The sequence below is a fragment of the Bos indicus genome, chromosome 6 (genome assembly GCF_029378745.1).
Source record: "Bos indicus isolate NIAB-ARS_2022 breed Sahiwal x Tharparkar chromosome 6, NIAB-ARS_B.indTharparkar_mat_pri_1.0, whole genome shotgun sequence".
Classification (NCBI taxonomy): Eukaryota; Metazoa; Chordata; class Mammalia; order Artiodactyla; family Bovidae; genus Bos; species Bos indicus.
The window spans coordinates 25732210-25760195 of NC_091765.1; the positions used below are offsets into that span (position 1 = coordinate 25732210).

Genomic DNA, 27986 nt, shown 5'->3' on the forward strand with positions numbered 1-27986 from the left:
GATGGGGGGTGCAAAATGTCTAGGAAACCCAGAGGAGTGGTGGGGTGGGGATGGACACAAGAGGAGCAACCTCAGATATACAGCCTGACTCAAGGGGATAAGTGAAGGACGTTTTGCACCACCTCTGCCCTTTGTGTGCAGGCTTGAGTGTCTATGAATATTTTATTTCTGGTCATGAACTGCCCCTTTCTGTCCTTCCAAGTTTTAAGGGCATAGCTAAGGGGTTGCATCTCCGATGTGCATGGCACGCTTCTATGATAACGTGCTCTTCTTTGCACAAGAAGAGAGTGCTACTTATTCATCCTCATGGGACACACTGTTTTCTATTCACAGAGATAGTTTTACACTAATCCTACCATTCCGTTTCCTTGGACTCCATGGTGACCAGCTGCTCCCGTGTGCAGGCAGCTGGTGGAGGCTGTGGAACAGCCTACTGGCCAGCACTGGGAAAGAGCCTATGACCTCCACCTCATGAACTGAAAGCTCAGTCATCAACTGAGTGTGGGTTTGAGTCTCTCAGAGCCAGGTAGCCAGGGCTCCAGCACTTAGTAGTTGTAAAAAATCATCCAGGTTACCTGTCTTCGCTCTTTGGCACCACCAGCCAAAAAACCAACCAACCAAACAAACAAACAAAAATTATGCTTTTCTTTCAGATGTAAGTCTTAGGCGTGTCGGCCTTGGCTAGGAGGAGAAACAGCTGGCCACACTCCTGGACATTAAGCAGTGGCCAACAGAAAAGCCTTTTCACATCAGTGTGTGCAAATAGGTGTGCAGGTGTTTTTGGGAAGCCTTTGTTATTGTTCAGTCACTAAGTTGTGTCTGACTCTTTGCAGCCCCATGGACTGCAGCACGGCAGACTCCTCCATCCTCCACTGTCTCCCAGAGTTTGCTCAAATTCATATTCATCGAGTTGAATGAATGTGATGTATCCAATCATCTCATCCTCTGTCACCCCCTTCTCCTCCTGCCCTCAATCTTTCCCAGCATCAGGATCTTTTCCAATGAATCGACCCTTCACATCAGGTGGCCAAAATATTGGAGCTTCAGCTTCAGCATCAGTGCTTCCAATGAATATTCAGGGTTGATTCCATTTAGGATTGACTGGTTTGATCTCCTTGCAGTCCAAGGGACTCTCAAGAGTCTTCTCCAGCACCACAACTTAAACGCAATGGGAAGCCTTTCTCCAAATTTAAAGTAATCAGAAACTGTCCCCCATTGCACCTCAGAGAATCCTGAAAATGCCTGTGTTTGAAAAATCCTTTGTCTAGTTTGAGTCAGAGTTTAAACCTGTCTCTTCATTTCTGGTCTTGTAGTCTACATTGGATAACTGTTTTGCTTTGGAATGAGGTATTTGTCTATTTGAGATATTTGAGGCCACTGTCAGAGGCCTGAAATATAACCATCCCCTTTCACTGGTTGGTGGATAGCCTGGCCATCATTCTTCTTTAATCATGTTAAAGTTTTCTTCACTGTGATACATCGCATAAGACTTTCAGGGAATGCTAAGAAACTTTCTCTTCAGAGATAAATATAACGACATGAGTCATTTCCTTTGTTGCTCTTTGAATTCCCATATAAAGTTATCTACTGAGTATACCTTGCCTAGTCTAGCAAGTATGCTTGCTTAGCATGGGTTAATGCTGGTGATATTAGTCACTGTTAATTGCTCAAGAGCTGAGATCAGGTAGGCAATCACTGAGTTCATCTGTAAAAAAAAATGACTGTAGTCATGTTAGGAATAAATGGCTCCATGGCTAATGAATGACAAAAAGTTATCTCATCAAAACTGAAATTATTTCACAGTAGCATATACTAATCTAGAGCTCTGGAAATGCCAGGAAGCAGAAGTTTGGTGCTTTTGTCTTACTTTACTCTATGATTGGTCCTTGTTTTTCCATTTATGAGTTTCTTTTTAAAAAAAAATATTTTAATAGAGTCTTTCTACTCCAAATTTTCTGCTTTTTTGATTTTTAAATAGAACTTGTGGTTTGAATTAAACTCTACTTTTTGGAAATTGACTTTACTTGAAAAAGGCCAATTTTTTTTTCCTACAATTTTTTTCCTATGCTGGCATTGACTTAGAATAGAGAAAAGGAGCCACACAGGTATTTTGGAGGTAAGTGCCTATTTTAGGTTAACCTTCTCTCTTTGCGGGGAGTTTGGGCAAGGGTTGTACTCTCTGGAAGAAGCAAAACTCTGGAAGTAAGCTTCTAGAATTCAGGACATTGAATAATTATGTTTAACCTACATCCAGGGCATCTGACCTTTTAATTGTGTGCTTGCCAACTGTAAGGCAAAACTGCTAAAATCCGTTGAGTTGTCATGACAGACAGGGCCATATGGAAAGTGCTGGAAACATTTCTTCTTGAAGTATAATTGCCATGATGGGCAGAAACTCTGTTTTATAATCAGCTGAGGAGTGTGTATGGCCCACAGTGTTTGAGGCAGTATTCAGGGTTTCTCATCCCAGGCTTTGAAGCAAAATTAAAATGGGGCTTTGGAAGTATTCTGCTTGCCTGGAGGAGACAGATATATTTTATTTCATTTTATTTATAGGCTCATGTTCCTTAATCCCTGAATACATAATGTGAATACAGGCTGATGATATAAACAAAACAAAACCAAGAAATGGTTACATGGCTTATTTTGTGGTCATTCAGATGAAATAGCCTAGGATGCCCTGCTCCAGTCTAATCGGGCGTCTGGGTGCAGCAGAGAGTATTTGAGTACGGAAGTCAGCAAGGCAGTGTAGCAGCATGGTGAAGCGGTGAGCTCTAGAACCAGACAGCCTGGGTTTGAATTCTGCTCTATAATTTCTTGGGCTTCCCTGGTGGCTCAGAGGGTAAAGCATCTGCCTACAATGCAGGAGACCTGGGTTCGATCCCTGGGTCAGGATGATACCCTGGAGAAGGAGAAGGCAGCCCACTCCAGTACTCTTTCCTGAAAAATCCCATGGACGGAGAAGCCTGGTAGGCTACAGTCCATGGGGTTGCAAAGAATCAGACATGACTGAGCAACTTCACTATAATTTCTTAACATCTCTGTACTTCAGCTTTTCCATCTGTAAATTCACTACAATTATTGTACCTAACTTACCAAGCTGTAATGAGAATTAAATTAATAAATACAGACACATCTAAAAGTGCCTCAGATAATGACTCACACACAGTAAACACTATGCAACTCTTAGTTGTAACTATTGCGATTCACAATTTTTTTCTTATCATTAAGAATCTAGGATTTTGTACCAGTCCACCTGGCTCTCCATAATCAAAAATTTGATCACAAATTTAGCAAGTCCCTTCTTTCTCTCTCACTTTTTTGTTCTTTCCTTCTCTCCCTCTCTGTTTCTGTTTCCTTTTCTCTTTTACTCTCTGTGTCTAGCACTCTGGCTCTCTATCCACATTGTGATACTTGATATTTCCAGCCTTCCCTATGTCGTGTTTTCAATGGCAGTGATGTGGGCAGGAGAGACTTGTTCCGGGAGAATGGTAGGGCTGCACTGTCCACATCCCAAGGATGAGAAGGTGGATGCCTCAGTTGCTAGGGGCTCCCACTCCATACCTCCCCCCACGCCCAGCCAGAGGAAGGAACATTTTTCAGTGCGGGGGTGGCCTTCATGTTGGAAGGGGATGGTTGATGGTGTTATTTTTGCTTCCCACAAATGTGAATGTTTAAAATAGTGCTTTATTCAATCGGCATAAGTGACGCATAGACTATGTATAGTGGTGGACCTGGGCCTGGCAGGCGATGGGAGCCAGATCTCACCAAACCAAGACTTGTGATTCTTCACTGATAGACCCAAGAGATCTGCTCTGAGGATGGCCAGCACAGAACCCCCATCTGGGGTTGCCTGGCAAATACACTTGCACAACTCCCGAATTGTTTGAAATGAAAGGATCTCAGAGCCAGTGACCTAGGATTCTGGCTTCGGTGCCATGGGGCATGCCAGTGGGTCACATTTCCTCTCTGAGCCTCCCTCCCAGCCTCACTGTACTCGTGAAGGGTAAGTGTGTTCGTTGTTCTCCCGTGCCTTCTCAGGCAGTGCCCTGCAGGTCTGGAGTCCAGCCAGTGTAATTGAATCGTGAGGCTGCGGCTCAGGCTCTATATATAATTGGAGGTTTATTGTCTTGCCACGGTTTTGGAAGTTTAGGGAACTTTTTGAGATTGTAGGGATTTGAAGTAGTGTCAGTTTGGAACCATGTGGTGCTTTTTAGTGAGCCTAATTAAAAGTTTATTTCAAGTGTTAAGTTTCAAGTCTCTGAAATTGCCCTTTTACACTTTAGTCAACAGTAAGGGCTGGAGGAGTTCTTCCTATTTTTAAACAAACAGATTATGTTTCATAAAGTGGAACTTTGGGGAAGGAGGAATAGAGTGTTTTATTCCTACAAAAGGTAGTATTACCAGAACTCAACTGATTTAAGATGAAAGAGAAAGAAAAGGCATAGATTTTCAGACAAACATAAAGCTGCCATATGTCCAAGGGAGATTTTGAAGTCTTTCTGGGCTGTCCTTAATTGATTTGAAATGCACTGCTGAATTCAGATTTATTTAAGAACAAGAGTGGGGGGCACATTTAATCAGACTTGGGAATGAAAGACGGCAGTGAGTAAAGAATAATTTCATACTTGCTAGACATCCTCGTAATAGATTACATAGGACATTTGGTTGATTTCAATTAGAACCCACACGTCTTCTCTACCTCCCACATTCTCTCTTCATCTCAGAGCCTCTTCTCTCTACCCTCAAGTGTGGTTTCAGTATGACTGGGGAATAGACACTAAAAATATTTCTGGAATGACGTGACCCACTCTTACCCCATCCAGGAAAGGGACAAGGCTCCACAAGAAACAGCACATGCTTTCCTTTCATTTCTGGAAGTCCCGGAGTCGACCTACAGATGCTGCTTCTTCCGTGGTCGATGGCATTCAGACTCCTAGCTGCCGACAGCGTCAGGCCAACAACTGGACAGAACAGCTTGGCTGCTGGAAGCTGGCCACAGTCTCGGCCACAGCAGCAGCCCCCTGGCCACAGACCACCTCTACCACCCAACCCAGGAGCCTTCCTACCTCCCTCAGGTTGGCCTGGGCCCCGCCACAGGGGCTGAAGAACTGGGAGGTGGTGGCGGCAGTGGCAAGGGTGCCTGCAGCCTTGGGGCCAGTCCAGGCACGTGGGACCCTGCTTCAGGCTACTCTGCAGCCCCTCCAGGGCCAGGGAGGGACCGAGGACAGTCCCGTCGCTCACCACTGTCTCCTCCTGTCGCTGACACCTAGGCAAGGGCTCAGAATGGAAGGCACCCCTCCTGAACTGAATCTGCAGGCCAGATCCAAGGAGGTGGGGGACGGGGCGAGCGGAGCTCAAGATAGCCAGGAGCTAAAGCAGCAGCTGCAGCCGCTTCCCAAGCCATCAGCCTCCTCCCTGCGAGAAGCAAAATATGTGGAGATGTGCGCTTCAGCTGGAGTCCCCAGGGACAGTCCCCGGACCATGAGACTCACTCAGGAGCAGCGCCAGGGGGATCAGAGGGGCTTGAAGAGTCCCCAGGAGAAAGCCCAAGACGAAGTCAGCAGTCAAGAGCGCGAAGCTCTGGCCCCCCTGAAGAATTCTGTCCCCTCGGAACTCTCCAGATCCCAGCTCTCCGGTACCGATGAGGGCAGCAACCCCTTCTCTTCCTCCTCTTCCTCCTCCCCGGTGGACGGAGCAGAAGAAAGTGGCCTGTCCAAGATGGATGGCACCACCACATCCACAGGGGCTCTGGCCACCTCGTCCTCATCCTTAGGCTTCGAGAGTGACAGTGGTGAGAACGCGCTGAGCTGCCAGCCCAAGGGAGAAGAAGGGGAAAAAGCAGGAGGATGGGGAGGGGGAGGAAGAGGGAGATGTGGGGAAGCAGATGCCACAGAGTGCAGAGACATTATTGCCAAGTCTCAGGGCAGCCGGGACCCCCCCAGAAATCAGGAGGCCCATTACATCACCACCCACGAGATCCAGCTGAGCGAGGTGGAGCAGGACATGGACTTCGACGTGGGCCTGGCCTCCCGCTGGGATTTCGAGGACAACAACGTGATCTACTCATTTGTGGACTACGCTTCCTTCGGTGGCAGCGACGAGACCCCAGAGGACGTCACCACCCTGACCGAAGAGGACGACGACAACAGTTGCTACCTTAGCACCACTCCCAGCACCAACGCCACCCGGACACCCAGCCCCACCAGCAGCGACCCCGCCCGTCCCAGCGCGGGCAGTGGCGGCGGCGACACCAGCAGCACGGAAGTGGGCAGCGGCCCTTCGGACGCTGACCCCACTCCCCCACCCACGGGGCCTGGCACGGCCACCCCGCGGGAGCCCTTGCCCGAGCCCCCGGAGGCGGCTTCAGGGGCAGCAGCAGCCACCGCCGCCAGCAGCTGTGGGAACGCAGCAAGCCAGATCCTCCTATCAATCAAACCGACTTCCCGGGCTATAAATGAGCCTAGCAACGTGTGTGCAAAGCAAAACATTATTTATGCTGCCAAGCATGAAGGCGACATGAGCCTCCGCGTCTCTACAGCTGCTGAACACAATTCCAGTTCGCTGAAGCAAGACCCGGCTGCAGCCGTGGCTCAGGACCATGCAAAGAAATTCATCGCCGTCCCTGCTCGCCTGCAGACCCGGTGCGGGGCCATCCGGGCGAAGGAGCTGGTGGACTACTCCAGTGGAGCCTCCAGTGCCGTGAGCGAGCTGGACGATGCGGACAAAGAGGTGCGTAACCTGACCTCCCGGGCCTTCCGGAGCCTCGCTTACCCCTACTTTGAGGCTCTGAACATCAGCTCCCGAGAGTCCTCCGCGCTCTCCGAAGTCGGCTTTGGGCGCTGGTCAACCTTCTTGGACTTAAAATGTGGAGGTGTTGGAGCCAGGGTGGAACAGAGCCTCCTGAGGAGCAGCGCGGCCTCAGTGGCTGCAGGGCTGAGGAAGGGCGGTGGGGCCAGGACCACGGCAGACCAGCTCTACATCCAATCCAAGAAGTCCCAGACCAAGGCCTTGGAGTTCGTGGTCAGCAAAGTCGAGGGCGAGATCAAACACGTGGAGACACCTCTGTGTTTCCAGAAGCAGGTCCAGTCCGGTCCGCGCGTGGTCACCCTTCTCGAGCCTCTGAATTTACGCAGTGAGAGCAAAGCCAGCTTGGCCGCGGGGCCCTGCAAGGCCACCAAAGGCCCCAGCAAGGGCTCCGGGTCAGTGTACACGGATGATGGCTCAGAGACCTCCGAGAGTGGCAAGCCGGCCTCCCGCGCTGATGGCCCCCAGAAGTCCAAGTTTGCTTCCAGCCTGCTCAAAAATGTCATCTCCAAGAAGATGCAGCGGGAACACGAGTTCAAAATGGAGAGGGGAGAACTCAGCGACACATCCCACCATCACCTCTCCAGCACCTCCAAGGAGACGGAGGGCCCTCCCCCGGGGGCTGAGAAGCAGCGCGAGAGGGGCCTGCAGAGGCAGAGTTCTCGCCACTCGGAGGCTGGCTCTGAGTACACGGTGGTCAGCATGTCTGATGCCGGCGGGGAGGGGGCCGTAGCTGGGTCTAAATCCCCCATCTTCAAAGCCAGTGCCCCTCGGGAGAGCCACGCAGGCTCCGGCCATCATTTTGCCAATGGACTCCCAGAAGTGTGTGAAATTAAAAAGAGTGCCTCAGAGACTGTCAAGGGCATCTTCCTCCGCAGTCAGAACAGTGCATTCCGGTCCTGGAAGGAGAAAGAGGCTGAGAAGCGAGAAGAAAGAGCCCCCGTTGGGAAGCTGAAACTCCCCAAGGGGGGTGACTGGAGGGCCGACCTGGGGGAGATCTCTGCCAGCAAGTCCACCATCATGTCTCGTCTCTTTGTCCCCAACATCCAGCAGACACCCAAGGATAAGCAGCCAGGGAAGCAGGCCACCAAGTATCCTGCTGCTCAGGCCACCTCCACGGCAGTGATCCGACCGAAGGCTCCTGAAATCAAGATCCGCCTGGGGAGCGTGCAACAGCCGAGCTCGGACTTCAACATTGCCAAGTTGCTCACACCCAAACTGGCCAGCGGCAGTGCCTCCAACCTCTTCAAGACCAATGAGGACAACAGCAGGGCCCAGCAGAAGCTCTTCAGGGGGGACAGCCTGGAAAAAGTGCCCCAGTTCCAGGTGAGAGACGTCAGGGACAAGTCCAAGGCCCAAGGCCCCCTCCATCAGGTGAGAGATGTCCGGAAACTAATCAAGGGGTCAGGGGACAGCAGTGACAAGGGCAGCGTTACCCCAGAGCAGGGGCTGACTGGGCCCAAACCCAGGCAGCTGGCTCCTGCCGCTGGGGGATCTGGATCCTTGTCCCCCATGGTGATCACGTGCCAGGCTGTGGTGAACCCCAGGGAGGACAGCACCGAGCGAGAGCCCAGGGAGAATGCGGGCAAGGGAGGCGGCAGGGTCTTGAACTCCTCCTCGCCAGAAGGGACAGTCTTGGTGCACAGGGCATCTGGCAGGCTGCCGGTAGCCACCATCGCCCCCAATAAGGCTGAACAGGGCTCCTACCTGCCTGTGCTCAAGATCGTCTCCAAGGCTCAGAAGACCCCAGAGAAGGTCAAGGAGGAGGAGGTCAGGGAGGAAGGGAAAGGCCCCAAGACATCCCGGAATGCCCTGGAGAAGCTGACAGCGGCCGTGAGGTCCATGGAAGAGCTGTACAGCTTCAACAGGAACGAGTGGAAGCGGAAAAGCGACCCCTTGCCTCTGCTGACTGACAGCCACGTCCTGTCGCTCATCGCCAGCGAGGAGAGGGAAGGGGCCGGGGGCGCTGACCCCGACAAGTTGTCCAGACGGCTGGGTGAGCCGGAGGAGCCGCGGGGCGTCGGGAACAAAGGCGGGGTGGTCCTGAGAGGGGGTCCAGAGCGTCTACAGCGGAGAAACTCCAACCCCAGCACCGAGAGCGTGTCTGCCCGCGCGGCGGCCTTTGAGAACCTGGCCAGGGAGCGGCCCCGGTCCCTCTATATTCCCCCGGTGCACAAGGATGTGGACAGAACCCAGCCCCTGCCCCCACTCCCCAGCCAACGGAATGTCTTCACAGTGAGTGCCAGCAGCACCCAGAAAACTGGGGGAGTCGCTGGCAAGTTCCCGCAAGGCCCTTCTCCGGAGAGTCCCTCGGCGGCCGCCAAGGGCATCAAATCGCAGGGACTGCGGTCCCTCAAGATCTCTCCGGCCACCCGGGCACCTCTGGAAGAGGTGACCAGCAGGAAAATCGGCAGCAATTTGGAAAAGAGCAATAGTGACTGTGAGAATTACCTGACCATCCCTCTTAAAGGAAGCTCTGCAGCTGGAGAGCTTCCAGGCAGGCCTGGGGCAGGGAGGGAGGGACCCCCAGCATCTTCAGCTGCGGCCACTCTATGCAGCTTGCCCCCCCTGAGTGCTCGCAGTCAGGTTCCCACTAGTCCCAAGGGCTCTCAGGTCAGTGGAACCAGCCGGCCAGCTTGGCGCACCAAACCTGACCACCCCAGGGAGACAGTAGCTGCCCCCGCGGGGCCCCAGAGCCCTGAGCATCCCCCCACTGCCATCTACCACCAGCAGCCACTGCCTTTCACCCTACAGAGCGCCCAGCCCCAGGTCCTCTGCTTCTCCCCGCCAGGCATGCCAGCCCCGGCACCTGCCGGCCCAGCTCCCATCCCCACAGACCCCTTCCAGCAGCCCCCACCTCAGCAGACCCAGCGCAAGATGCTCCTGGATGTGACCACTGGCCAGTACTATCTGGTGGACACACCAGTACAGCCCATGACCCGGAGACTGTTTGACCCCGAGACGGGGCAGTATGTGGACGTGCCAATGACCTCCCAGCAGCAGGCAGTGGCTCCCATGTCCCTCCCTGTGCCTCCCCTGGCCCTGAGTCCTGGGGCCTATGGACCCACTTACATGATCTACCCCGGGTTTCTGCCCACGGTGCTGCCCGCCAACGCCCTGCAGCCCACGCCAATTGCTCGCACTCCAGCGGGCGGTGAGCTCTCCCCACTGACAGCAGAGCCCCCCAGCAAAGAGGCAGCTGCAGCGTTCACCGAGGCCCCCTACTTCATGGCCTCTGGTCAGTCTCCCGCCTCCTCTTCCTCCTCTGCCCCGGCAGCCACCTCCCAGCTCGTAGGGGCCAAGGGCTTTGCCCAGCTGCACGGCAAGCCTGTCATCAGCATCACCTCACAGCCCCTGGGGCCGCGGATCATCGCACCCCCGTCCTTTGACGGCACCACCATGAGCTTCGTGGTAGAACACAGATGATGAGTGGTCACCAGAAAGCCAAAGGGAGCAGCTGCTGGTGAGTGACTATCACTTTGATAATCAGGTTTGAGGGATTAAGAAGAGTCCTAATGCTTTGTGTTTGAAGTGGTAGGTTTATAGCAGAGGAGGTATTTTCATAATAGAACCCCATTCAAATTATTAGGGAGCTAATTTTCCTGCCAAGCTTCCTTCTCTCCCCACTCCTCAGCCCCATGGCTGGCCTTTTCCCTTTGACCTTTTCAAATTGCCTGAGTGTTTTTCCCACAGTGAGTAGGAGGGATCTATCAGGGTTAGCCTTGGGTGAAGATTGGCAGGGGGAAGAAATGAAAACCTGGTCTGGATTTTGTGGAGTGAGCTTTATTCCTTGCAGCCCCAGTGACAGAAGCACAGGACATCTTTGGAAACACCATTACTCTGGTTGCTCCTCAGAGAAAGGAGAGTCAAAGACTGACATTTTCTTGTTAAGAGGTTTTCTAAAATCTGCAGAATGGCTTCTGTCCATCTTCCACATCTTTCTCTTGAAGTTTCTTATACAAAGAGCCTATTTTAAGGTCTTGTTTTTGCTTTCAGACGATCAGAATACTTTGTTTAGGCAAGTCCAAAGTCTTTACAAAGTCTTTAAGGTATTTTACACACACACACACACACACACACACACACACACACACACGGCTTGACCCCATGGGATGGGAGATTCCCAAGCTGCAGTGGCTCCTGGGATGAAGCTGCGGTGTTTGATCCAGTCTGTTCAGAGTGAATCCACTATGCTCTGCTGGGAATGCCTACAAGGCACCCTTTCCTATCTGCATTCTCTCCCGTCAGAAAAGAATCAACTCCCCCTTGTTCCCCTCTCTAAGTGAAGTAGATGTGGATTCTGACACTGAAGCCCATCGGTGAGAATTCGAAATTCATCAGTGGGAATCCTTGCTGTTACTACAGTCCATGGAACTTGATAAGAAGGGGAGCCAGGTTTTTCTGAACCAGGACACTTTAGGTCAACCACATAAGGCAGGGGCAACCCTCAGACAGGCTTCCCTGGTGGCTCAGTGATGAAAGGGAGATGCAGGTTCAATCCCTGGGTTGGAAAGATCCCCTGGAGAAGGAAATGGCAATCCACTGCAGTATTCTTGCCTGGAGAATTCCATGGACGGAGGAGCCTGGTGGGCTACAGTCCATGGGGTCGTAAGAGTTGGACATGACTGAGCAGCTAAACACACACACACACACCCTTCAGATACAGGAGGAAGCTGCCTGCACTGGGCGGACAGATTTGCCCTCTCCTTCTCCTGTTGTCTTCACATGAGGAAGGGTTGACAGCATAAATGCTTCTAAGGGGTTTCATACCTCCGTAAGAGCATACTGAACTGAGAAAGGAGAGGAAGAGGGGAGGAACCCTTTCTATGCTTACATGAAAAAAATAAGCCATTCCTGTACTGAAAAGAAAGAGAGGAACATTGTTTCTTTCTGCAATGAAAAAAAGCCTTAAATTAAGATGTAGGATCAGAGAGCCAGCATCTTTTCACCAGTTGTATGTTCTGGGGCATGCAAACTCTCTAGGACCCATGACAACTGTGTGTCAATGCTTTCTACTGCTCAACATTTGTGTGAATGTCAGATCATGTAACAGTTGTTGCAAAATATAAAAGCTTTCCAAATTAAGGGATTTTACTATGTATTATATTTACTAGGCTGCAAAATAAACAATAGACCACTGTTCAATAATCCTTGGATCTTCCTTAAAAAAATCAGGTAAAAGCACAACCCTCATTTCACTTCTAATCTAGAAATAAATGATTTGAATTCCTTTCCAAGAATCTGCAACGGGCCATATGTAATGAACACAAATAAAGAAGGGAGGCAAAGATTAATGATGAATAATGCAACTGTTGTTCAATGTAGAAAATAAAGAAATATGCATGTGGAAGAGGCCCCAATTTAGAGATAGCTTTGCAGAAGAAAAGGAGTAGCCTCTAGACAAAAGTGTTTTCATCTTCTGGACAGGTGGGATGTTTACCTAAGGCTGTTTGGGAGCAGCTAATCCTGGGAGGCCTTTGTGTGAGTTGTGGAGGCACAGGGCAAGGGGAAAGGAGGACAGGGCCCCGAGGAGGGAGGAAGTGGCACAGGCTAGCTTCGTGTCCTGTAGCAGCTGCCTCTGGCCCTTCTCCCGTCTGCTGAGTCTGGAGAGATTAGGCTGGAGTGGTTTCCATCAGACATAAATACAAACCCAGGTTTTTTGTACTAGATATTTGAACAGTGATTTATTTGAAAGCTTTTCATTTCTTTAACATTTATTTTACTCCACAACCCTAAAAATAGAAAGGCAAAAGCTGGCTTCAAGATTTAACGATAGGCAAGGAGATAACTGGGGCTTCCCTGGTGGCTCAGAAGGTAAAGAATCTGCCTGCAATGCAGAGACCTGGGTTCAATCTCTGAGTTGGGAAGATCCCCTAGAGAAGGGAATGGCAACTGACTCCAGGATTCTTGCCTGGAGAACTCCATCAACAGAGGAGCCGGGCGGACTACAGTCCATGTAGTTTTACAGAGTCAGACACAACTGAGCAATTAATACATATACACACACAAACACATACACACATAGAGGAGTTAATTATTAGCTTTCTGTGTATAGGTGAAAATCTAATTACCCAAATTCAGATGATAACTAAAATCCTTCAAGACTCAGCATCCTGAAAGTTCTATGCCACTTGCCAAAGAAAAGTCAGGTTAAAAAAAAGGAAATGTATAGTTCTTTTCCTTGTGTGAAAAAATTTAAACATGGTTCAGATATAGCAAAAATTACATGGTACACCCCCGTTCATCTGTTGGTGTTTGTACGGACAGTCAGTGTGAGAAGGCCTGGAAGCTAGTTTCACTTTAAGATTTCCTTTGAAAACTAGACTTATTCCAGAGTTTTTTCTTGAGGTAGAGTAGGGTTTTATGTGCCCCTCTCAACTAAGTCACATAAATGACTTGATCCAAACACAGCATTTCATGGAGAATAAAACTGGGGCTTTAGAAAGAAGTGGTTTTGCTGGAGTGGGCCCCAGAGAGGGAGAGAACCAGGACCCATGGGGCTGGCTCCTGGCTCCTGGACCACACACTGTGCTGTTTGTTTGTTGGTAGGAGTCATGAAACAAAAAAAGGATGGCAGAGGAGCCTAATGAGTCCAGGACTGGCAGCCAGGACACCTTGGACCTGCTCTGATTCTCTTGACTTTTGTAAAATGAATGTTTAATAAAACACACTAACTCCTTCATTCATTCCATGAGCATGAATTACATGTTTACACTCCATCAGCCATGGTGAACTCTGTGGTGAGGCTATGAATCCACATGTGACCATCCTATTAATACAAGCCAGGAGCCTGCACTCCAGCTGGAAGACATAAGCAGTACACACAGAACTGCAAAACCAGTGTTCAAATCCTGTCTTAACCTTTAAGATTCCTTCCAGCTCAAATAATAAGTATTTCATCATCTATTTTTAGCTGCACGTTGTAACCAGGAGCCTTACTTTCTCCCCCATATAGATTTGAGTATACCCAGCTGCTGCTCCTCTCGGATTATTCTGAATTTTCCTCTAGTTTCGCTTTTATAGGGGTGTCTTTGCTATTTCTCTTCTTCCTGTGAACAAAATTGCAGTGCTCCTCAATCTTTGCCTGGTCACAACCCATCTCAGAAGCTAAGTAGTAATATTATGTATTTTATTTGTATTTAGTAATGATATCACACAGTGTGATAAATGGACCAAACGGTTCCCAGCTGGTGGCCAGAGAGTTACAACAGAAACCCACTGGAAACACACCAGTGTGCTGGGCATACCAGTTCAACACTTGCTAGCTCTCTCCTTTCTTGTTAGGCCTTTGTCGTTTGTTATGTTTCATTTTGGAAGTCCCTTCTCCACAGTATCTCTGATGCCTTTTCTGATGAGATTATTTGTATTTTAGATTTCTGTCATTTGAGGCATGTGGCTATATTTTTCCTTCCCTAACATATTCAGTCTCCTGCTTTCTCCTGCCCACCTGCTTACATGCTGTATTTTTGCTTTAAAATTGTATCTGAGACTTGATACTAAGTACCATTTACAAGGGCATAAAGATATATGTAATAATAACAACAGAAAACTGTTATTGGCACCATGCCTGCCACCCAGTGGGGACTGCAATTATTTTGTTTCCTTTGAATGTCTTTTCTGTTTTTAATACTTGACCCATTTGCTTCTTCATTTCTGAGTGTGCCTTATACTGTTCTTGTGTCATTGTTCTTTCTTTTTCTCCTCACTTCTTCGGAGTTATTTCTACCTCCTGAATAGAGCCCCAGACATCAGCAACTAAAGAGGAAGGAGAAAGGGAGCGGATTCAGGGGAAATGATTTCCATAGGGTTCTCTAAAGGGGCCCCATGGGGTCCTTAGATCATCAAACCCTGTCCCCTTGTGTAAAAATTGCAGGAGAAAATTCAGGCTGACCCTTCTTAAGTCACAGTGTCCATCTAGGGCAGAACTGGGACTCAGAACTGAAGTATCCCAGACCAGAGTCTATTTCCATTTGCTTCTTTCTTAATGCTGCCCAGCCCCCTTCTCTTTTTCTCCAAGTCTTCTTTCTCCTCCTCCATCCCGGGGTCTGGCCCACACCTTACTTTTCCTCTTTGCTTCCCCTTCCATTTGTTTGAGAATTTGCTTTCTGTTTTTTGATAATTTATTTTTTATTCCTTATTGTTGGTTCTTCTTTCCTGTTCCCTTGAAGTTGATTTAGTTTAAAGTGCCACCTTGCTTCTTCCCTTCTCCTCCCTTTTCTGCTTGGAGTCTGTTGTCATCATGGACTAGACCGCTGGAAGTGGCGGCTCCCTTACCTGTGTTCTCGGCAGCCTCGCGCACGAGGTCACAGGGCGGGCTGCAGGCAGCACGCTCGACGTTTCATTTTCAGCTCATCCCATGATCACATTTCTGAATCAATTCATTTATATCTGTTTTTTCCTACCGTGATTGTGGCTTCCTCTCCTGATGATTATAATAGCTGCTGTTGTATTATCTTCCTTTTGTCTTTTTTTTTTTTTGCCATTTCTTTTTTCTCCCTTTCTCTTTCCTTGGATTGTAGCTTTCCTCATTCTTATTATTTTGTGCTTTTCTCTACAGGGTTTTTTTTTTTTTTTTTTTTTTGTCATTGTATTTTCTTCAAACCTCTATAAAATTAAGAAGAAAGGAAAATTAATAACTAATGTGTATTCATTTATTATATACCAAGATTTAACATCATGCTGCTTGATTCTTTAAGCCAGTGGGTACTTTCTTATCCCCATTTGACAAGTGAAAAAATAATTTGTCCCAGATCAAGAGACCAGCTGAAATCCAGGCCCTTGGAGCTCAGTGGCCATGTGTTGCCCACTTTCTTCCTCTCTGCCCTGCACATCTCAGTTCCTTGTGAATTGTCCCTCTTTCTTAACTGGGAAAAGGGGAGAAAATAAGGTAAGAAACTGAGTCTGGCAATGTCTAGCATATATTTAAGCCTCCATGTGTGTTTCTCTTTTGATTAAAAAATTAGCTCTCGTTAGTCATTAGAACACTGTGTGTCCCAAAGAGAAATAGCTTCAGCACTTCTAAGGGCTGTGGCTGCCAGTGTTTGTGTGGGTGGGGTGGGGTGGGGTAATCTGTGTTGGGGGGGAGGGACAGGTAACTCAGGGGGGTGGGGGGCAGGTGTGGGATGTCACCTGAAAGTAGGGTCTGCTAAATGCCGATGGGGACATGCATTTTAGTCCAAAGGAAGCTGTGTGGCTTTGACTAAAACCCAGGTATATGTGCCTTGAAGTCAGGCACCCTGGCTCAAAGTCTTCCCTCAGACAAATGACTCGCCCTCTCTGGACCTCAGTTTCCTCAAGGGTAGAGTGGGGATACCTTGAAGGAGCATTGTGAAGATTGAATCATAAAATCACTGCAAAGGACATGGCACACAGTCCATGCCCTGTCATAAGAGTTCAATCTTCTTTGGAGACTAGAAGCTCATCAATGCCTCAGAAGCCCCTCATCTCTCTGGGGCCTCCACCAAGGCAGAAAGTCAACCCTTTTTCCTGCATACTCTCAGGGCAGCACCAGGGGCCGGTATGCAGGATTTCTTGGTATTTCTCCGAACCGGAGGTCATGCTCACAGCTCTGCATGCTGCCTGACCCCCTGGGGGCAGGAGTTGGCTGTGGTCAGGGTCCTCTAGTATCCCCCACACTTTCCAGCATGTTATACAGCTCTGGGAATAGGGTGCCAGCTGCGTGGGGTGGTTTTCCCCTCTCTCTGAGCGCAGGCCCATGTGGAGCAAGGGAGAATCTGACCCAACATCCCTGCTGAACTCTGCCATGGGTTCCGTCCTAAAAATCATGGGAAGTCATCCAGGCCAGACTGCCTGGTGACAGTACAGTCACCCCCTCCCTTCCCTGACTTCGTCATGACCCTCTTCCAGGTTCAACTGGCAATCATTATTTTAGCCTTAATAGGAACTGGAGCAACCTTATTACTTTCAAGAGTTTAAACACAGTTCCTCTAAAGTTAATATATAGGGCTCCTCCGTCCATTGGATTTTCCAGGCAAGAATACTGGAGTGGGTTGCCTTTTCTTTCTCCAATTAGCAGAAGCAATATCCCACAAATGAGTGAAAAGATGTTATCTAGACAAGTCCCTGAAAATGATCCCAGCAATTGGTAGAAACAGATTTCTCCTCCATTCCTCAACTTGCTCTCCCTTTCCTGGGGTGTTCCCTCTCTCTCTTTCTCTCTCTCACTGTTTCTCTCTGTCTCTCTCCCCTCTCTGCTCAAGGAGTCCTTGCAAACTTTGCTTCATGACGGGACTCAGCCTGAGTTGTCCTTAGATCCACATTGACATTTTTCTTCTTGGTCTCCTGTTTTCTTTTCCTCCCCTTGTAATTACGTTTTCTTTTCCTGTTCTGTGTGTCCTAAGGTAGAAAAACTTTAGCAAATGGGAAGTTTCCAGACCCACAACAGTCCCTTTTCTCTTGAAAGCAATTTCTTGATATAAAGTACAAAAGGGTAAAATCAACAAACTTGAAATATATACATATGAGCTCTAAACCTATAATTAATATTATAGTCTTCCTGTTCCTTAAGCATATATATAACACAGGTCAGTTTCTAGATGGCAGGATTAAAATATCCTTTGCCACTCTACTCTGATTGCATATAATTGATTAGATAGCTGTTATTTGATACTTCTTAAAGGTTGTTTTTCACATGATAGAGTCGTCTAATCCCTAAAAAAATATTACCTGTAGGCCACTCTATTTCTGTCTTCATAATATTATGTTCAAGTTCCAACTCCCAAAGGTTAATTTTAAAAAGTTCTTTAGGCAAAGTTCTATTAGATATACAATATATAGAGAGATTGACAGAAAGAAAGGGCTAATTTTCAGTAAGATTTTGAACACGTCAATGCTTGTTTTAGAATGGATTCAAGTAAGTTATAGACTCTAACCAGTGTATCTCATTTCAAACAAAATGCACAGTATGAAATTCCACATAATTGAGGTGGTGACCATTCACTTTAGAGTATAGAGTTTATTAATTTAACTAAATTAATAACTCATGATAAATTTCAAATGTTCCAATTTAGTTTAAATATCATTTTTTCATGTTTTAACAACATATCTGTTATACTATTTTCTGTCATGGATAATTTCAGTAAAACTAAATATTTAACTCTAAAATAATTTTTGAATGGATTGACTGTATTTAATTCAAGTTTCAAAAAGATGTCCCATTTGATGTCTAGTAGGTTCAGAAACGCATTCTCCAGTTTTAAAATGTGAACTTCAGCATTATTCACATAGAAATTAGCCAAATAGTTAAATAAAATGTATCTTGGCATTTTTCTTGCTTCTTTAAGACTGAGATTTACTTTTAGAACTAACAGTCTTTTCTTTGACTATGTTTGTTTATAGGAGCAAGACAGAAAGATGGACAAACCTTCTTAAATCTGAAGGCTTCATTGTAACAACACTAAGAATCACCTGAAAAACTTCCTCTAGATATGTTATTCTTAGTTTTTGCTTCTTATAAACAAGTGTGTAAGTTTCTATACTTTTCTGAATAACCCTGTTAAGACACTTTGTGTTATTGCTGATTGAATGGTTGTGTTTTTTCCTATGTAAAACTATTTCCTTTTGTACTTTAATATAAGCTTTCCCTTTATCTTTCCTTCCTGCATTTGTGACTAGGCAAACCATCTCTTACATGTTCTTGTAGTTCAGTCAAAACATACAACAGAATAAGATTGGTTTTGTTGTAAACCAAACTAGCAAATCAGTCATTTGGATCACAAATCTCCCTACAGATTCTTGCAATATATCAGGACTGGCTGGCAGAGTTGTAGCATTTGTCTGGGTTTAAATATGATGGGTCTGTAATATGAATCATAGACCAGCCAAGCCTAGTCATTCTATTGGTTATGTTTTACATGTCCTTTTATTGGGTTTAGCATGATTTCAAATGTGATTGTGAAAAGCAGTGGTTTTAACTTTTGTGCCTTGTTTTAACTTTCCCATTGGTACAATGCCATGACACCATTTGTTGCCTTAAAATAGAGTGGTTTGAAAGACTGGAGAGCCAGTGGTTGCATTTAAGATTAAGGTCTTAGTTTCAGAAAGGTATAAAATATCTATTTCCCTCTAGAATCCAAGCTTTGCTATGAGTGTGGAGGATTATATTCTTCTTTAATGATTCCCTCCATAGTTGCATACTCCTCTCTCTCACAGATTGTTTGGAGTCTGAAGTGTGGCCTGTTTGGGGTAGTGGAGCAGAAAGTGAACTCTGATTTGGTGGCTCCGATTCTCTCCAGCTGTCATGATACCAATAGCAGTGATCTAGGTTTATATCACTTGCTCCTTATGGTTTTAAGAGATGTCGAGAATCCAAATCATAGAATTTTTCATTGATGTTCAATACTGCCTCAGTTGTAACCCACTTCTGAAGGTTATTTTAGTGAGTGTTCATGGGAAGTTTTGAAGAGCTGATTGAACTGATACTTAGCTCATCATAATTTATAAGTGAGTCAATATATATTCAGCAAATGCTACATTGGAATATTTCTTACTTTTAAAAAGAATAACTTGAAGGTTCTCCTGGGCTTTTCAAAAAGGAATCTCCTCTTATTTACTTATTTTTTCAAAGATAAAGCATTCTGGTAATTTTTAAAGCCTTATTTTTATTTTAATGATCATCAATATTGATTTTTGCTTAAAATTGCCACTTGAAACCACAGAAATTTATACTGTTCATGACTGAAGATATGTGTTATGTTTCCATCTCAGTTGTACTCTTTTAAAAAAAAACTCAATTTCATATTCAGGGCTTTCCTTAAAGGGATCTTACTCTGAAAAGAATTCTTTTGGGTAAAAGGAAGGGTTTGAGACAGGAATAGTCAGCTCTGGTCACAATTCAATTAATCATTGGGCTGATGAGCTATGAAATGAGGAGACTGCCTCTATGAGATATGGAGCATGAAATATGAAATAGTCCCTGTATTTGGAAAAGATGCCCTTGTGCCACAATTGGGGGAAGTGTTATTCCTTTGTTATAGAAGTCATCTTACTCAACTCCATCAACAGATTCACCCCAGAACTTAATTTTTCATTACTAGGAAGTGTCTCTCCCAGCATTAGCCCTTCCTTATATTCAGTAGAGATGCTCTGGGTCTGGGTCACTTAATACTGAAACAAGAATGTAGAATCAGTTAAAGATCTCAAACATAATACTCAAATAACTTATAATGCTTTCAGAACACTGAAATCTCAAGTATTGAACACATCCTGTGAAACTCAGATAGAATTTCATAGATAGAACCAGAATTGACAAGACTATTTCAAAACTCCGTGTGACTTTTAGGAAAACCCAGTGCTGGTGTTAAGTAGTCAACTACTTCCAGGTCTCCAAAAAGAGAGATATCTCCTTTCCTAGAGAATGTGGTGGAGTCTTACCTACCAAGGGTCTGGGGATCCCATAAGCTTACTTATCACTATTTATCATTATTTTTCCCTAACAGATCTAAGCCTCAAATTTTCACATTGAGGTAAACTAGGAAAGAAAGAACTTTTCATTTGTTGGCCCTATCAGAGAGGCCATGTCCTCTGAGAAGCTGCTTTCGTTGTCGTAAATATCCAAGTGGTTAAAAAAAAAGTGATTTTTAAAGTAGTGTTCTATGAATACCATGTCATCTGTGATAATTTCATGGTTCTCTATTTCATCAAGCCATAAAAAGCAAAGCTGCCAGGCCATTTACCACCTCAAATGATAGAGGGGAACATTTTTAAAAACATAAGGTAAATCTAAATCCTCACTTTTCATTGTTTTATTTCTTGAGGTTGTGTTGATATTTGAATGAAGTCCTTGTGTCCTTCCTTATTCAACCAAAGCTAAGTAGAAAAAGCCAAGAGTATATGAAACCTTCTGGCCCATAAAACCATCACCCTAACAGTGTCCTTTCAGCTACCAAGCTACCATTTTATGGTTTAAATATACAAAACCATTAATAAAGCATGTAACATTTCCTATAGGGTTCCTGGAGCTTGAATCTAATTAGAATTGCAGAGTCTGGCTTTTGCCATCTCTTCTTGGGGTTACATGTCAAAATGTAGTTTTCCAGATGAACCACAGGGCGTTTTGTGTAGAAATCTTGATGCATTTCCCCTATTTCCCTGTTGGTCAAATGGTCAGGTTGAAATATGCTCCTTTTGAATTGTTGTTGGAAACTGAACAAATTTGTAACCAGTACAACAGTTTAATTCACCAGAATGTATTTTCTTGAAAAACACTCTGAAATTGCCCTCAGGATGAAATGAAGCCCAAATATGCAGTTAATGACTTAACATATTGGCTCTCTGTATGTCTGCATCTATGTTATGTCTGTATGTGTATGGCTCTCTGGATATCATTGAGCAAATAAGCTAAAACAAATTACATTTTGACATCTTTATGATGAATCTTAAATGTTAACATGCTCTTCAAAACCATCCTATGTCACTCAGAAATACATAGCTATACAAATCTTTTTAATTTCAAATTTGGTTTCATCATTCTTGCCTCTTGAAGAGATTTAATGCATTTAAATTATTTTCATATTTCATAGAAATGGAAGTCTGTGTTTGTTACAAATTGAATGCTCATGCTACCTGAAATAATACTTTGGACTGCAGGACAGTGTTGATTCTTAAGTAGACTGACTATAATCTCATGATAAGTATATATTATATGTGCATGAGAAGACACATTCAGTAATAGTCTCTGTGTTTTAAAACCATCATGGTACACATTTTCCTATGTGGTGCTTGAGGAGTTTCATTCTACAGTTTACAAGGTGTAGGTTTGCACCCCAAATTCTCAGGGTATGCTATTTTACCCAAATACTTGAAAGGAAAAAGGTGCCCTGTATTTTATCAGTACTGTTGAGGGGAAAAATTATGTGTAGGTTTGTTTTAGAAAACTACTTATAAAGATCAAATTCACAGAATATGTTAGGCTTTTACATGATTCCTAAAGAGGTATATGTAGAGATATGATATATATTTTCAAGAGATTGTTTCTATATTCTTAATTAATTTCTGGGTCCTAAGTAGACCTCACAGGTGCATAAAATCATTAATAAAGCATGTAGCATTTGCTAAGTTGTACCTTGAGTTTGAATCTAATAAGAATTGCAGACTCCAGTCCTCTGGGGGGAAAATAGAAACACAGGTCCGTCTGTGGCATGTGTGATTACAAGGCCCAGGGGAGGATTCTGAAAAATGGAGTATTGATATACCCCATGTCTCAGAAGAGAACTGAACGTTCACAGCATTTGTAAGCTGTTACCATTCTTGTTTCATGTTGCAACTTAGAGCATATTATTAGTTGTATTTGTATTTGATTCATAATGGTGCAAAATAAAACACACACACAACACATCAAATTTGATTTCTTTTTTTAAGTTTCATACTTGCGTTTTACAAGCTAATGTTAATGGCAAAAAGTCCTTTCTAGGGCTTCCTGAAATTACCTATCATCCCTGTATCCTTTTTCTAGCAGGTGGTCCTTTCTTTTTCTCCCCCTTTGAAGATGTTGGTTTCTATATTTACACTGAACTCATCTTATTGTACAGTAAAGACAGTGGTGGTTGAAAAGAATGTGAAGACTGAGGAAGTTAGGTCCCAAACAAAGGAGAGTAAATTGTGTGGTAAATGGAGAAAGACATTGGATAACGCTGAACTATACCCCTGACTATGAAAAAAGCCAGTGGGAAATGGAAAGAAGGTGACTATTTAAACTGCTCTCATGATAGAAATCTTGGTGGAAGAGTTCCTACTTGAGATATGATGTGATTCAGTTATGGAATGCAGTGAGCATGCCCAGTGGGACTGTGAATCCAGCCCAACAGCTCTGAGAATTACTTTGTCAGTGTATTGCATACGGAGAAAACTACTTAGACAAGGACTCTGTGAGACTAGCCTACTTACCTTTAATTGACAGCATTTGTAAGTGATTGTGCAATCTTGTGTAATGGTCTTTTGATTCTTTTGGGAAAAAAAAATGTTTTGTTGTTGTTTTTTCTTTTTTTTTTTCCAGTAAAAGTAAATGCAAAGAAAATGTGCATTGTTTTGTCTTTCTTTTAACTCAAGAAATAAGCTTTGGACATTTTCCTTTTTTTTTTTTTTTTTTTGTCCTCTAACAAATCTTTCCTTTAACTTAAAACACTCTATTATAATGTTTCACATCCAGGTTGTATTAGTTTTCTCTTGTGGTAACCACAAACTTAGTGGCTTAAGCCACTGGAAATAGTGGCTTCAGACAACATGAATTTATTATTTTATGGTTCTTGACATCAGAGTCTGATATGGTCTTTCCTTGGACCTAGAGTATTTCACTTAATCAAGGTATCTAAGGCATCTACCTGCTTGCATTATTAAGTAACATTGTGAGGGGCACCTACCAGGTATGGGATGCTCCACTGACACCAAAGAGAAACCCAGACAACGAATGTCCCCAAGTGTCCACACTGAGGCCAAGGAAAGAATTTGTGGTCTTCCTTCAAAACCAAAATAAATGAGGTGCACACTTGCAGTCAGGGCAGGAAGGATCAGCTCTACCACTGAAGTTACTGTAAACCTTAATAATTGCATTGTGTTATTCCACCAAGCTTCATTGCAGTATACCCATCCTGTCCTGAGTATTCCAGACTTGAGACTGTATACATGTGGCAGGGTTATGTTGAATGCTTACGGTAATGGCACAGAGATTAGCAGGTGCCCCATCCCTGCAGCCAGCTGTGTCAGCAAACATCTTTAACCTGAGCACTTGCACCCCTGTTCCTAATAGCCCCTCCCATCTCTAGCACTAGATCATTTTGCTGGCTGTTGAGTTCATTTATGCTTTACCCATCCTCTGTATGGCTGGAGCCCTCTCCCTCTCTTCATCCTCTGCTCCTTAGCTTGATGACTCAGAATCCTCTTATTTTCCTATTATTTCTTATACAGGGCAATTTAACCACCTAACAAAGCCCTCCTAAAGCAGATCCACTGCAGTATGTCCAGAACCATTGTTCTCATTGTGTATTGCTGAGTAACAATCCACCCTAAAACTTAGTGGCTTAAAAAATACAAAACTCATGTGTTTAACTTGTGAGTCTGCAATTTGGGCAGAGCTCAGCATGGAAGGTTTGGCTCTGCTTTTCACAGCAGCTCAACTTCTAGGGAGAATTTACTTCCACGAGGGCCTATTCCTATAACTAGAAAGCTGATAATAGCTGTCAGCTGGAGTTCAGTTGGAGCCAGTCAAGAACCTCAGTTCCTCTTCAGCTGGGCCTCTCCATGGACAGCTTGAAAAGTGATCAGAAAGTGAAAGTCGCTCAGTTGTGTCTGACTCTTTGCAAACCATGGACTATACAGTCCATGGAATTCTCCAGGCCAGAACACTGGAGTGGGTAGCCTTTCTCTTCTCCAGGAGATCTTCCCAACCCAGGGATCGAACCCTGGACTGCTTGGACTTCCTCAAAACATGGTGGCTGGGTTCCAAAAATGAGTATCCAACAGACAGGAACCGCCCATTTCTCAAGGCCTAGTTCAGAGTGAGACAGCATCACTTTTACTCTATCTGACAAGCATTCACAGAACCCAGATTTCAGTGGGCAGAAACATAGTCCCATCTCTCAATGGAAAGAGTGTCCAATAATTTGGGGACTTGTTTTAACCACCATCCTAATTGAGGAGTGCTTTTAAACAGATACTTTTTAAAGAAGGAATTTTAAAGCCAGTTCTTAGCCATGGATGGAAGGGCCTGGTGGGCTGCAGTCCATGGGGTCGCTAGGAGTCGGACACGACTGAGCGACTTCACTTTATTTTTTCACTTTCATGCATTGGAGAAGGAAATGGCAACCCACTGCAGTGTTCTTGCCTGGAGAATCCCAGGGACGGGGGAGCCTGGTGGGCTGCCATCTATGGGGTCGCACAGAGTTGGACACGACTGAAGCGACGCAGCAGCAGCAGCAGCAGCAGACTAGTGTAGGTTAGGTCAAAGATTCTAGAAAAAACCTAGAATGAGAATGGTCTATACAAGATTTGTTCATTGACATGTATACACTATACACCATCATGTGTAAAATAGATAGCTAGTGGGAAGCTGCTGTATAGCACCAGGAGCTCAGGTCAGTGCTCTGCGATGACCTAGAAGGGTAGGATGTGGAGGGGAGGGAGGTTCAAGAGGGATAAATGTATATGTATAGCTGATCCACACTGTTGTACAGCAGAAACTAACACAACATTGGAAAGCAATTATACTCCAATAAAAAAAAAAAGGTTTGTTGGGTGTGCTTTATGTGTGTGTTGAGCGTATACTGGAATCTCAGAGGGCAGAATCTCACTAGTGTATTTCTAGCGTGGAGGGAATTAATGTTCTTTAGGAATGAATGAATGTCTGCTATATGCCAGACATTCTGATTCACAAAGAGGTTAGGATTTCAGGAAGCCTTTAAACATGATGAGAATGCCTGATACGCTGATGAAGCTCTTTAGTCTAAGCCTTGTCGAAGGCATGGAGATTGAAAGAGGAAACTGGCCAACGGCTGCAAAGAGGAGATCCATGCCAGCGCCCCAGCATGGGGCAGGCGTGGCGCAAAGAGGGCTAGGTGTGAAGAGAAGCAGAAAACCAGCACAATAGCAAGAGACTGAAAGTGAAGCAGCTGTTTAGTTGTGCAGAGGGCAGGGAGCTGTTGAAGGGCATTAAGGAGAGGAGCGTGTCGGGCAGTAGCATGGCCCAAGCCCTTTGACAGGAAGTTTATCCAACAGAAGTGATGTGAAAAGATAGTCATCAAAGACACAGCAAAAACTTACATGTATTTTTTCTGCCTCAATCAACAGATTGTCCCTTGAATATAATCATCCCTGAAGGCTTATATACCTTCAGTACTACTGGATAGAGAGTGAAACAGGTTTTACTATACATGTATGTATATTCCACACAAACACACACTAGATAGAGCATTATAGGATAACATTATAATATACATATAATATGTGGCATATTATATATTATTATAAAGAGAGAATTGTGAGATAATGCAAATTACTCCTAGCCTGTAGTTGCATTCAATAAATATTAACTACTGACAAAAAAAAGAAATATAAACTGCTACAATATACCTCTCCATTATAGCACATTTGCTACTGAAAAATTCAAGTTCACTCCTATACAGTTTGCTTAAAAATGCTCAAACCACTTACTGGGATATCTTCTGTTTATAAAAATAGTACATGTTCTTTGAAGGAAATTTAGAAATGTAAAAATAATCTAAAAACTAAAAAGTAGGGAAAATTCTTAATCACTAAGCAAAATACCTCCAGAAACAAATATTATTACTTGCAAGTGTACTTGATACTTTACATGCTATTTTGTAGTCTATTTTTTCTATAAATTTATAAACCTACCTCTTTAACTTCCAATATTTTTAAAGGAATGTTTTTTAACATCTATATCTTATTTCTTATTTCATGTTTACTTAATCTCATATTTTAAGCACTTAGTTCTTATGGTTTTGGGCTGTGAAAATAATGCTGCCATGGACATCTTTGAACACAAATCTTTCCAAGCATCTCTGATGATTTCCTTGAGACAAAGTCCTCTAATAAAAGGTCATGAACAATCTTAAAACTTTTGACACAGATATCTCCCTATAATCCACCCCAAAACATGTAAACACCTTATTTAGAAACTTCATATTTTAGCACTTCACTTGTATAAAATTATCCTGAAGACTGAGGGATGAGAAGCGCCTTGTTATTTGCTGAAATACGTATTCACTGCTAAGATACAAATGCTTGCTTTCAACCCCTCCCCCACCCAATAACCCCACTTTCTAAACACACACACACACACACACACACATACAGTTTGCACACTTTAGAAGAGACTGGGAGTCTTCTTATGACTTTAAGTATCTTCTTTTTCTCTAGGGCAAGGCTCTCCAAGTGTGGATCTAAGCTTGAGAAGCTCACCCTTTTTAATTCCCAGGTGGGTGGTAGACGTACTAAGTACCTGCAAGCAGGTGGTTCAGTCATTGGCAGCTTCTATGCACAGGAAATACGATGGAAACTGCTTAGGGAGATTCGTTTGGGCAGAACGAAGGGTGAGAGATGAGGAACTGGAATAGCTGGATGTTGGTGTGTTTGGAGAGTATATGTGGCAGGAACATGAGGGGTGCTGTTTGTGAAGAGTCATGTGGTTGAAGCTGGAATGAAACGTTGAATTTAAGTGTGGAGAGGAAACTCACTTCCAGATTTAGGAGCTCAAACTGAATCCTGGGTAGGTAGCAGAGGACAATGATTATGTGCTTGAACGCTAGAGGGAGACTCTCGGATTAATCCTGTGTTCTCTACTGGTTATGAGATCTTACACAAGGCCCTGAGTCTCTCTCTCTGTGCTTCAGTTCTCCATACAGGAAAGGTGTATAATTACAGTTTTTACCTTATAGGATTATTTTGAGAATGAAATTATAGGCCACCTATGAAGTGCCTAGAGCAGTGCATGGTGCCTAAGAGGTTCTGTATAAAATGATGAATGGGTAACTGGGAGACTTTGGAAGACTTTGGTGAAGTACAAATAATTAAGTCTTGGGAACTGTCTGATCATCCCATAAGTGCTTTGGCTTCACCAAGGTCCTCTCAGATTTTATTGAAAAGCTTATGTCTTCTTCCATTATTGGGGAATATATTAGAACATCTTCACTCACAAACATCTCTTTGTATCTCAATAATTTAATTCATCTCACATGGAAATCTTACTTTTGACTGTGTTTACATGGTTGGTCTTCAAGCAAATTGAGTGGGAGAAGTTTAAAAAGGTGGGGATAGGTAACCCAAAACAGAATGGAGGTGACTCACTTTCACCAACAAAGGAATCAGGTAATATAATCTAAATCCTATTCTGGAAAGAGAAGGTCCAAACTTTTACATGTAATCCTAGAAGATTATGGCAGGAATCTTTTTAGTAAAAATAGAAGGATGAAAATAGCATACAGGTTTATGTGATGTTCCAAGTCAACTGTGAACAAATTAAACTCTTATTAATAGGAGGGTAGCAAAGGATTACTAACTCATTCTAGATTAATGTTAATCCCACTATGGAAGGTAAATGATTAGTTATTGAAGGCAATGGCACCCCACTCCAGTACTCTTGCCTGGAAAATCCCATGGACGGAGGAGCCTGGTAGGCTGCAGACCATGGGGTTGCAAAGAGTCAGACA

The 27986-nt window shown here is 44.7% G+C and overlaps 1 protein-coding gene across 2 annotated transcripts; it reads left to right on the top strand.

The window, feature by feature from the left end:
* The first annotated feature begins 1841 nt into the window (after positions 1 to 1841).
* C6H4orf54 (chromosome 6 C4orf54 homolog) lies at positions 1842 to 22844 on the top strand. Of its 2 annotated transcripts, none has more exons than XM_070791163.1 (3): positions 1842 to 2116; positions 4827 to 10270; positions 18166 to 22844. In XM_070791163.1, exon 2 carries the CDS (start codon positions 4858 to 4860, stop codon positions 10231 to 10233), a length of 5376 nt encoding a protein of 1791 aa, XP_070647264.1. In that variant the 5' UTR covers positions 1842 to 2116; positions 4827 to 4857; the 3' UTR covers positions 10234 to 10270; positions 18166 to 22844. The 2 variants fall into 2 exon arrangements, with proteins under 2 accessions (XP_070647264.1, XP_070647263.1); XM_070791162.1 differs by lacking the exon at positions 1842 to 2116 and adding an exon at positions 3830 to 4006.
* The last annotated feature ends 5142 nt before the right edge of the window (positions 22845 to 27986 follow it).